This window comes from Crassostrea angulata, chromosome 8 (assembly GCF_025612915.1).
Source record: "Crassostrea angulata isolate pt1a10 chromosome 8, ASM2561291v2, whole genome shotgun sequence".
In the NCBI taxonomy this organism is placed as follows: Eukaryota; Metazoa; Mollusca; class Bivalvia; order Ostreida; family Ostreidae; genus Magallana; species Magallana angulata.
In genome coordinates, this window is record NC_069118.1 from 57,317,916 (window position 1) to 57,331,053 (window position 13,138).

Below are 13,138 nucleotides of genomic sequence, written 5' to 3' on the forward strand. Positions count from 1 at the left end.
GTGGATTGCTTGTTTCCCCAATATAGTACTCGTTGCAGCCTGGACATGTTATAACATATAATACATTCTTAGTGTCACATGACATGTCCGTCTTTACGATGAATTCTTTTCCGCTGAAGTCGTACTTAGATCCCTCTGTTATATGGTCACAGGTCCCGCATCGTGGGTTTCTACACTTAGTAACTGTGTGTTTAGTATCAAAATGGGAAGTGCACAATATTCGTTTTAGATTTTTAGGCTGACGTCTGCTGTTAATGAAGTTCACATCTTTGTAAATTTCTTTCGTGGATTGGTCGTTGATGAGGATATTATTAAACTGATGAATTATTGGCGTAATGTTCATATTTCTTGGATTAAAAGTATGTACAAATGGAATAAAATCAATGGTTTTTTCCGGATGTTAACTGGCTAATAATTCCGATCTATCATACTTCCTGGCTTTACGAATTCCGTCGTCAATGAGACCTTCGGGATAACCTTGGTTAGTGAGGTAATGTTTGAGTTCCCTGAGGCGTATGTCTTGGGTGTCTTCATCGCTCACAATGGTACAAATACGTCGAGCTAAATTATATGGAATAGCAGTTTTTGTATGATGAGGGTGACACGAATTAAAATGAAGATATTGATGTGTGTCAGTTGTTTTGTAGTATATATCAGTAAAAAGTTTTGAATTCTTCTTTATAACCAGATAACCAGCAGTTTTTGTATGATGAGGGTGACACGAATTAAAATGAAGATATTGATGTGTGTCAGTTGTTTTGTAGTATATATCAGTAAAAAGTTTTGAATTCTTCTTTATAACCAGAACGTCCAAAAATGGTAATTTGGTGTCATTACTTTCTAAAGTAAATTTGATGTTGGGATCAAGGTTGTTCACAAGTTGATGAAATATCTTTAAATTTTCGTCACTATTATTCCATAAAATAAAGCAATCGTCTAAAAATCGTGTTTCAAACATTTATAATTATAATGCATTCAGTTTTGGTTTATATAATGAAATGAAATGTTTTTCTTTTGTTTCACGCTCTTTTTCGGTTGTTATTTTATAAAATTTATAGATAGGACACAATGTAAAGTTCGGAAAAATGTTCTTTGCACAGTTTCTGAGATGTCCGCTAACAGCCGTGCACTGGTATTTTGTTTCACGAATTTGTTGTCGGTGGACGGTCATTCGATGTCTGAGGGTATCCCCGGTTTGACCAATATAGTTTTCTCCACATCCTGCACATGTTATGACGTAGATTAGATTAGAACTTTCACATGTAATAGAGGAATGTATATTAAAATTTCTGCCGTTTATGAACTCGAACTGGTGGCCTTCTTGTAGGTAAGGGCAGGTGGCACATCTTGGCTTCTGGCATTTACGGACATCTGTATTGGTGTGACGTCATAATAAACTCTGAAAAGCGCAACATATACTTGATGTTATATGACGTCACAATGATCATTTGAAATATATGTACTTATGTATCAATGGTGATTGTTCAAAACTCCTGAAGATTATAATGAAACCGGTAGAGTTTTGATTCGGCTTTCTGTTATTTTTTATTATGTATATATATATATAAATATATATATATATATATATATATATATATATATATATATATATATATATATATATATATATATATATATATATATATATATATAAACTCAACAAACATTAAATAGCTGTATATATAATCATCTTTGTTCTAACCAGTCTTTGTATTTGTAAATTTATTGATGTCGTTATGATCATATTGTGTCTAATTCAGTTTTCCCGAACTTTAACGTTTGATATTGTATTATGACGTCATGGATCTATTCCTTCCCTGAAAAGACTCACGTTACATCATGACGTCATAGTAAACGTTTCTAAGGAAAACAAGTTCATAACTTATGTACATTCACCTGAAGAAGGATTTAAATCCAGAAAGCGCTAGTGAATAGAAACTTTGGAACTGTTCATTAAGGTTTTCCGCTCTCAGCGGAAAACCTTACTATTATTCTGAAAAATTTTCAAATTTCTTATAATTTTTTTTCTTCTAGACGCCAACTTTGATCCTTAATATCTCGCTCGTTTGTTCACCGATTGTTTTGAAATTTTCAGGACTGATAACATGCCGCGTGATGTTGTCGTTGCATATTTTAGTTGAGGAAAATCCTTATCCGGTTTTGAGTTACTTCCCTCTAAGTAAAATTTAACGACTTCTTTTGTCCAGGGGGTTTAGCTTTAACGATGACTGGCAGAGTCTCAAAGATTGGCTGGTTTGGAAGCTAATACATTAAATTTGTGCGAGATATATTTTATCTATTATTTAAATGCAAATAAAAGGGGTGGTATAGATGTTGAAACAAAGGTAAGAAAAAAAATCAAAAAAATTCGCGTATTTTCCGTGTTAGTTTTCTACCTGATAAAAAATTGTTATAACATGTATTTTAAAAGTTCTTGGTCTTACCCAGACCTTTCATTCGGTATACCGAAAAAGGGGCTGGCCCTTATAATTACGGAGTTAGAGGCGTCCAAAGTTCCTTGTCAATAACTTAAAAAGGAATAAACATTTCTAATGCATTATTGAAGCAAAGTTGTAAAGAAATTAATTTTGAATCCTTCTATAGTATTTAATTTAATGTTTTTGTAATTTTTAGTCAGTATTTGCAGAAACAATTGTTGTCAGCTCGGTCCATTTTTGTGGGGGTGCGCACGTTTATGAGGTTAAGAAAGGGCTTCTTGTAATGCACTAACTGATACATGTACCGCGCAAAAATAATTCCACATAAAATTCCCAAATGTTTTTATACATATGTACATTTTCATTTCATATAGATAAACCTCTTTGACCTTATTTTTGTTGTTTGTTTCATAACTGTGCCCCTGTCTATATTTAGATGCATTACGAGACCCAGGTAACCGATCGATAGCAGAGTCGCTAGCTGTATTCAGGCCGTCCCCTAGACGACAGTGCATGTGCTTGTAGAGCTGGACGAACACGATTAACGCCCCACTGTGTTACTGTAACAGAGACATTTTGAATTGTTTCAGTACTGGGAAATGTGTTAATAAAATGGTTCCAATGCATGGTAATTTAACTCAACTTTTCTACAATACGTATACACGGCCGTCATATAAAGCACAATGTGTATTACTGACATGACAAATGTATGCTGGCTATTAAAACGAAGGCGGGATTGCTCCCGATAGAACAATTCTTTTAAAGCAAAAAAAAAACTGATTTGCGATGGATATAATATAATTTTAAAATGTGAACTTAATATTCGTATACGATAATATTTGAATCAAAAGCCTCTAGTTTTAAGTTACGGTTTTTAGGGATATTAATTATGACTTGCCCCGCGTTTCAGTTTTTTTACTTGCAAAACATCTAAAAACGAAAATACCAAACAACCTTCAGCAGCAACTTATAAATTATTTATTCCATACACAATTCTAAAGAGGTAATTAAATAAATTTTATAAATGCTTTATACTTGTATTCGCTATCTTCCATGGAAAAAAGTGGCATGGAAAAAATGTTGTTCAATGTTCATCAAATACGCTGTAGCCTTAGCAATCGAAAATAATTAACAAACTGTATATTGATAGATTGACATATCAACAAACATTCAGACCCCCAATGTGTTTTCTTACAAGTTCTATAAAACGTAGACTCAATGACTGAATTCTTTACCTTTTTCCGTCTGGGTTATTTTGAATCACGTGTGTACGTTATGTGTAGCCATATAGATGAACACTTTAAGTGTTTAATTTTTAAAAGAAATTGTGTACATGCAGAGCAATGCAATGCTAGGACAATAAAATTCCAACAATGTATATGGTGAGGCCGGTCAGACTGATACTGGTTCTGCTTGTTCTACAAATAGCGAAATCAATGTAAGACGAAGTATTTGGGTGTTATATTTTAAACAAATATAAGTATTGCTTTCTTAAAAGCTTGCATTACTTAACAAAGTATTTTATTGGAATTATTATTAGTTACCTTAGCTGCATATATGTACCGCTCGGTCTGTATCCCGAAAAAATTGACTACCATCCGAAATTTTTCATACAAGGTCTACAGACTTGCAGCTACATGTAACATTACCTTTAAAAATACATTTTAGAATTTGCCGCTGTTTATAAATTCATTAAAAAGACGCGCAGAATCAAGTGGTAACATGTCGTTTGATATGGGATTTATGACGTCTATTTATATTGTTTTCCTTAAAATTATTTCATTATTTCAAGCTTGTGGGTGGAATGAAATCTGTTTCACATGTTATATGACATAAATATGTCCTCTCCCCACTTTTTCTCGAAGTAACTATTTTTATAAAATTTACATAAAAAAATTGAATTATCATGGAGTTGCCCCCCCCCCCCCCCCATTTTGGTAGCATGTAAAAAAATGCTATGAAAATCATGAAATTATGAGTGAAATTTTGAAAATTTTGGATCTTGTCAAGATTTGTTGGATGAGTTTGCCCCCCCCCCCCCACTTTCAAAAACGATGCTACGCGCTTGGAAATTATTCATTTCTTTATTCCCTTCTTTGATAAACAAAACAAACTAACAAACATAACCGATCCAGATAAATATAATTACATGTATCAAAAATAAACTTAAAAAACAAACTACAAATTCATCCTTCACCCACAATATTGCCACAACGATATTTCTCATCGTTGTAGACCCGTGTAACAATCTGTTAAGTAGGTGCTTGCACGGAAAAGAACCCCTTGCTGATCTACCTTTTTATTAACGCATACAAAGAAAAAATATATTTTGATTTATTTTTGAATTTCTTTTGATGTAAAAAAAAAAAGAGAAGAAATTGGTTCTCAGTCTCTCTTTATGCCTGTTTGTTAGCGGTTAATCCAAGTTCATTTTGAATATCCTTTTGTAATTTAGAAAAATGCGATGTAAATTTTTTTCATGCAATGAAGAGTTGTTTCTTGAAATTTTATTAGACCATAAAATTGTAAAATGCTAACATTGAAAATTGTGCCCGATTTCTTTCTTTTTTTTTTAAGGTAAAACTTTATTGATTTAAAAAATGATTCTTTGAGACAAACAAATTGACATAATCAATAAGAGTTTGACAATCTCTAACTGCAGGTCTGTAGCTTTTAGTCAGAAAAAGAATCGGATGGACGACCTAGGACACAGATCGTCCATCCGAATTTCTTGAAAATTGCCATTATTTTCGTACGCGGACGCAATACTCACCGAGACTAAATGGCTCGTATCTTAAGTTTTAAGTTTTAACTGCTTTGAAAGGTGATATTGGTTTTCTGATAATTATGAACATGAATAATTAAATAAAAATGGTTAAATTTTCAGTAAAATTACCGGCATCGGTCTTCTCCGTGCGCGGATCTAGAAGGGGAAGGGTTCCAGACCCCCCCCCCCCCAGCGAAATTTCTTTCAATTACGTGTACATTATAAACTTACCAAATATGCCTCGGACATCCCTTGGCAAACTCAAATAACCGTCTGACTTTTCAACCCCCACCCCGGAAAAATTTTCTGATCCGCGCATGTTCCCCCTCCTGGAAATACAAAATTATTCTTCAAAACCCCTTGTAAAATTTCCAGGATCTCCGCATATATACTAAGAAATTCATTGGCGCTTGCGTTCGATAAAATGCGTGTAAAACGTTTGCCAATGGTCTTTTTACCTTCGTACCTGGCATAACCACAGTCCCATTCTGTGAATAAAATGCGGCGAATCAACTAGAGAAAACGTGTTAAGATCTGTATTTGCTCATAAACATGTAGTATTATCGTGCAAAATGCACTGTTCAATTATAATTTTTTTTTTAGTTTACTTGTAAAATTCAACACCTGTTTCGTAATTTTTTTTCACAGTTTATTTCTTACATAGTTACTTTTTTTATTTAGTGATTGACACTTTTCAGACTTTATATGTGATATCAAAGAGACAGGGTGTCATGTCTCAAGGACTGTTAACCTCTTAAAACAACATTGTGCAGTTATCAGATTTTCATTTCTTGGACATCAAAGACTCATTGAGTTTATTCAATTATTTTATATCTGTGAACCTTTCACTCAGTTAACTTATATTATTACCTGTCAATTGCAATTTATACTCATTGTTAAGATTCTTATAAATAGTTATGTACAATTGTCAATGCGCAGTCTGGAATACGGCGGCCAGCCCCTGTCACGTCCTACTCTCCCAGAGTCTTGAGTCCGGAGGCCACTTCTGGCCATATCCGACTTGTTTGTAACATGTCTGTCTGTTAAATTGTTGCCATCGTTGAGTCTCGTCCAATAATGTGGAATCCTGCATCAATTGCCTGTTTATTTCTCTGGAACTGTATACTGGTGGACCTTCGGGAATACGGCAAACCAACCCTTCGTTTTAGCTTACGGCCCACAGCGCGCCCCAACCTTTCACCTTATACACTTTACGCCAACATTCCCTCACCCGGTTCGTACTGCACACGACCGATGCAGATCCAGACGAATTCTCTATCACCGTAAAATCTACGCGGTCACAGAAATATAATACTTTGTTTCTCAGTGTTTACACATCTAATATTGTACTATGGTCAGCTATCAATTTTTTGTAATACGTCACAAGTATGACGCAGCTACGACGGAAAACCTAATCGTTGCTTGCAACGAGCTCGTCTCTAGTTTTCTCTTTCTTTTTTGATTATTTATACTGTGTGATATCACATTTCACTCATTTTGGATTATATATAGATAGATAGATAGATAGATAGATAGATAGATAGATAGATAGATAGATAGATAGATAGATAGATAGATAAAAATTAAATAAGAAAACACGAAAAACGTTCAATATAGCTTAAGCGCTTCAAAATGAAAGCGCTTAAGCTATATTGAACGTTTTTCGTGTTTTCTTATTTAATTTTTATCTATAACTCGCCGACCACTGTGGATTTTATTGTGTTTATATATATATATATATATATATATATATATATATATATATATATATATATATATATATATATATATATATATATATATATATATATATATAAACAAAAAATAGATCGGCACAGTTTTAAATAATTTAAAAATAATAAATATCCAGAATAAAATCACAAATTGATCCTATTTACTGCAATCGTTTTCGTCATTGCTGGTTCTTCAGGCAGTTATGTACAAATGACTAATATGTAACGTAGTAACGTCAATAAGAAAAAGTTCATTGTGACGTCATAATAACGTTAAAGTAGCGGAAAGTTAAAGTCACAGAGCAAAAAAGGTGCCAAAATAATGATTGTAAAAGCAAACAATTATATCACATGCATATAATAAATTTTTCACTGAATGCGATTTAATTATGGTTTAAATAATTTAATAAAGTGTCCTTCCTTGGCTAAGCGCAGTATTTTATTTTCATTTTGAAGTTTAAAAAATAATTTGAATTTTCCCTGGCCGCATTCAGCAAAATGTTCACAACACGAAGTATTACGAACCCTCGGGTCTTTTATCTGTTGCTTGTAGACACGAACGTGCTCATTTAGTTTCCCCGTCTGTCCAATATAAAATTCTTTGCATGTTGGTTAAATAGCACAATAAATTACATTTTCTGATTTACAGTTCATCGACGAATTGGCGCGAATTTCCATCCCAGATTTTAGTAGAATTGTATTTCCTTCTTCTATGTAGGCACATTTACCATATTTCTGGTCTCCGCATTTTTTCACGGATGGTACTTCCTCCCGCATTGTAAATCGGGCCTTGGTCAATATGTGTTTAAGATTCGGCGCTTGTCGTCGGCTACTGATTATGTCCTCGGATTGTAATAATTTCTTCATATTTTCTGACTGTTTTAATATAGGGTAAAGTCGTTTTCCGTCTGTTAGAATATTTCTGTTCCTTGGATCGTGGGTCACAACAAAAGCAAGTTTCCCGTCGTTGTTGCGAGTATTAGAAGACCGGCAAGGATTACGTAGAATATGAAATGGGATTTGTGTCGCACTTTTTACTCCAGCGTTGATTAATTTTTTCGGGTACCTCTGTCGTTGCAGAAATATTTCTAATTCTTTCAGACGTTAAGATCGTAAAGTTTTGTCTCTGATAATTGTACAAATTGTCCGTGCTAAGTTAAACTGAATATTGCGTTTTGTGTGGAAGGGTGGCATGATCTAAAATCCAGATATTGGTGAGTTTCCGTTGGTTTACAGTATAATTCCGTTGTTATACATCACCAATTTTTTATAATACGTAGATCTAAAAATGGAAGTTCCTTGTCCCTTTTCTCTATTGTAAATTGTATGGATTCATTTAAAGTATTTAGTAATGAATGACATTTCTTTAAGTTGTCTTCCCCTTTAGTCCAGAAAATGAAACAGTCGTCAAGAGAGCGTTTCCAATTGGATCCTATATTGGCACTTAGTTCGGCATCAAACACTTCTGATATTCTTTTAAAAAGTATATTTTCTAAATACCCCATTACTTACATAACATATGTGGGCGCAACTTTAGTCCCCATAGCGGTAACTTTTGTTTGTAAAAAGAATTCCTCGTCAAAGTGAAAGTGGTTATTCTCCAGAACTAATTTTAGTCCTTCAAGAATGAATTCTTTTTGAGAACCGAGCATTTAGAATATTCGGATGTCTGTCTATCCAGTAATTTATGGCCTCTAGTCCTAATGTATGTGGGATATTAGTATAAAGACTAATAACATCGAAGCTGACGAGAATTGTTTTAGGATCAACACTTTCAGGAATATAATTCAGAAAATCCATTTCATCTCTGACATAACTAGGTAGTAATTCACAAAGAGGTTTCAGTAAAATGTCGAGTAAGTTACTTAGTCTTTGAGTAATTGATGCTGGTCCAGCGACGATAAGACGAATTTTCAAGTCGGTTGGTTGTGGTATATATATATATATATATATATATATATATATATATATATATATATATATATATATATATATATATATATATATATATATATATACCAGTATAATTTTTTAATGCGTCTTGGATTTCCTTAGATTTGTGAATTTTGGGCAATCCATAGAAGTTATTGGATTTTACCTCAAAGTTTGTCAAGAAATCAATTTCATTTTTCGTCAGGTGTTCGGCATGTTTTTTAATAAGTTTCTCCACTCTCAACATTGTGTGTCGATCCTCGTTTGTTGATAATTTACGATAAAAACTTGAATTAGTTAGTTCGTTCAACACCATTTCTCTATAATGGAGTTTATCCATAATAACTACATCACCTCCTTTGTCGGCTTCCTTTATAATTATTGTTGAATCCCGTTGTAAGTTGTTGATAGCATGTTGTTGAGATACGGGTAAATTATTATTTATTCTTGTTTCTCCATTGTTTGAGATTGCAGATGATTTAAGACACGTGATGTATTCCTCCAGATGTTTGTCCCTGTTACGAGGGGGTCTAAAGCCTTTTTTATTTATTATGAACATGTGATTCATCCTCATCTACTGAGTTTTGAAAGAATTCCTTTAGGCGCAATTTACAGCAAAATTCGTCCGTATCAGCTAATAAGTCGACATTGTTATATTTAGGAGTTGGAGTAAATTTCAAGCCATGTTTTAATAATCATATTTCGGTCTCATTTAAATCCCTTCCAGATAGATTTATAATTTTAGAACCTTTTGGCTCATTTATCAATAATTTTTGAAACGGAACGTGACCTGTTTCTTCCGTGTTCTCTGGGCTCGGCGTTGACCTAAAAAAAATCACTCTGGAATTAGGATTACGTGTTTGGTTTTCTCTTTTGGTCCCTTCGTTATCCGTATGATGATGCTTTTGTCCCCCATTTCGTCCACCATTTTGGCTTCGTTCATGTGTGCTGGGTCAATCATTATTGAATCTTTGTTTGTTTGACAAATCATTAATCCCCCTCTGGACAGATCCTGAGCTGTGAGGTTGTCGGTGTTGATAGTTTCCTCTACGTGGTTGTTTACCATGTTTTACTGCATTTGCTTATGACTCTTGTCGCTGGGATGTCCCTGATCTAAATCTAGAGTTGGATCTGTTAAATGTTTTTTGGGGGCGATATAAGTCTGCTTTCTGGTTGAGTTATTCTTAAAAGAACGGTTGTTTGGCTTTGAGATATTGGACGCCTTCGTTATTTCATTGCCATAGTTTTTTTCGTATTCATCAAACAATACCTTTTTTGGTCCCCAGGATTTGTTGTGATTCTGCTTCTTCCCTTGAGACTTCTGATTTCCACAATTCTTGTAGTTTTTCCGCAATTAATCCACTGCATGTTTTGCTTATTCCCTCGGTTAAAGCTTCATCACAATTTTCAAATTTGTTCTTGAATTTCGGAACTCTTAATCGTAGCAGTGCGATAACCATTTCAAAACGCTGTAATGCTAGATTTGCTCTAGTTTGAGTTTCTTCGCTAGTTTTTGAATCACTATATTTGATCCTGAATTTTCTTGGAAATATAATTTGTTTTTCCAATTTTCATACGTGTCAGCAAGGTTTTCATTCATAATTGCGTTCCAATACGCCCGTTTCCGCTGATTAAGAAGCTTGTACCACACTATATTCAGTTCTCTCTTCTTTTCGTATGTTTCCTTTTTTCGCTCCATTGTCTAACCATTTCTGGAAACATTAGTCCTGTAGTTATCGCTGCAAGATAACACGTCATTTCTATCGCTGTCGGTTACTCTTGTAGAGATTAACATTTGGATTTCTTCGTTGAATATACCGTTTAATTCCCCCATGTCCCTAATTGCTGTTGAAAAATTGTACTTTCTACAGAGAGAAGAAATTTTCTCTGAAATGGAGCCAGGAATCGCGAAAACGTTTGCAGTAAATAGGATCAATATGTGATTTTATTCTGGATATTTATTATTTTTGAATTATTTGAAAATGTGCCGATTTATATTTTTGTTTGATATATATATATATATATATATATATATATATATATATATATATATATATATATATATATATATATATATAAAGCACTAAAAATGGCTAACGACACGAACAATAGAAATTGTCAAATTTTCGGGACAACCCGTCCCTTCTTCAGGACCAAAAAATAAATTATATAAGTAAAAAACAAAGAAAACAAAATCTAAAGCTACTACTAAACTACTTAAGAATCTATGAAAAAGAACAGCTACATTATACACATCATTTGATCACATTCTTAAAGGTGTTGATACTGTCGCCGATCGCTGTGAAGTAATCAATCGACTGCCAACTTCACGCCTGAATAAGTTAATTAGCTAATTAAAATTGACGACCGAGTTAATAAATAAAAATTTGAACCCCCGTTGTTAACTCGTACGGCACATATGATATAGAGTCGACTTTTTGATTAAAAAGAGATAAAATTAAATGAAAATAAATAAATAAATGAATAAATAAATAAATAAATAAAATTAAGAAAAAATGATTTACAAATAAAAGGTAGTAAAGAAACTAATAAATGAAAGAGGCGCAGTTGACAGATTAGATAAAATTACTAAGTGGGTTTCAGGTGATATATGGCTATGAGACGTTCATTTTAGTGAAGTCCATTTGTTTGTTCATGCCATCAGGTCTGAATGATTTGAGTCTGTGCATCCAGAACTTTTCTTTGCTTTTCCTCTCCGCGTCTGTCCAATTAGGATTATGGTCAATAACCAATACTGTCATGTCTTCCCATTTGTGGCCACTGGTATTAAAATGTTCTCCGACGGGCTCCTTGACTTTTTTGGTCTTTATGGTAGAGCGGTGGTTGTTGATCCTTCTGCGGAGGTCACCTGTTTCACCGACGTATTGCTTAGAGCAGACTTTGCAACTGATGAGATAGATGCAGTTGTCTGTGCGGCAAGAAGTGTTGCCAAATATCTTGTACGTGCGACCCGTGGTGGTGCTCTTAAAACTGTCCGCGTTGGTGCTGTATTTGCACAATAGGCACCTGACATCGGAACATGTTTTAAAACCGCCATTTGGCAACGGGTTGTCTAATCTTGCCCTCACTACCATATCCTTTAAGTTCCTCGGGCGTTTAAACGCAGCCATTGGTGGATCCTTGAAAAGATCAGCCATTCTTTCGTTAGTGTAAAGAATGGGCAGATTATTTCTAAGGATGCTGTTGAGGTTCTTAAGGGCGGGGTGATATGTAGTGACAAGTGGAACCCTGCTTTTGTCTGTTTTCTTTTTGTATTGTAAAAGGGTTTTCCTGTCTTTTGTAATCATCTCATCAATTGCAGATTGAACTGTGTGGGCTTTATAGCCTCGATTACACAGATGGGATTTCAATATTCTGCTCTGTTCTTCAAAGATCTCATTAGAAGAACAGATTCGTCTGATTCGGGTTGTTAATCCTTTAGGAATTCCTCTAAAAGTATGGGGAGGATGGCAACTCGAAGGCTTGAGGTAGAGGTGAGAATCAGTGGGTTTGGTGTGGAGACTGAATTTTATTTCACCATCTTCCAAGGTGGATGTAGTATCCAAAAATACATTTTTGGAACTAGATATGTCCACTGTGAATTTAATCGAATTGTGGAAGGAGTTGGCAAAGGTGATGAAGTCATCTAGGCAGTCTCGGTTTTCGACCCATTTCATCTCAATATCATCAATGAACCGCAACCAGCTCAAAGGTTTGAAAGGAGCTCTGAGAAGCAGGCTGCGTTCCAATCTTCCCATAAATATGTTGGCGTAAGAGGGAGCCATTTTGGTGCCCATAGCTGTACCACTTATTTGTATATAATGTTCGCCATTGAACATGAAATTGTTCAGCTTGAGAACATGTTCAAGGAGCTTGAGTAGAGATTCGGTTGACGGCTGCTGAATCGCTCTACTGTCCCATACCTCCCTGCAGGCCTCGATACCTTCATCGTGAGGAATATTCGTGTACAAGGACGTGACGTCCATTGTAACGAGAAGAGTATGGTCTGGCAAGCCAGAGGAAGGTGTTTTATTCAGGTAATGTGTAGTGTCCTTGAGGTATGATGGCAAATCTTCTACATGTGGACGGAGATGTAAATCTATAAATTCAGATATTTTCTCCGTGGGGTGTCCGATGGCATTAACTATAGGGCGCCCAGGCATTCCTTCCTTGTGGATTTTTGGAAGCAGATAAAATTGACCCGGTCTACAGTTGGTTGGGCGAAGCGTTTCATAAACATTAACACCAATCTCATCATTTTCATACAT

At 34.6% G+C, this 13,138-nt stretch overlaps 1 protein-coding gene across 1 annotated transcript; it reads right to left on the reverse strand.

Moving 5' to 3' along the window:
- Positions 1 to 11,485: 11,485 nt before the first annotated feature.
- Positions 11,486 to 13,138, reverse strand: LOC128161133 (uncharacterized). Its single transcript, XM_052824368.1, has one exon. It carries the CDS (start codon positions 13,136 to 13,138, stop codon positions 11,486 to 11,488), a length of 1,653 nt encoding a protein of 550 aa, XP_052680328.1.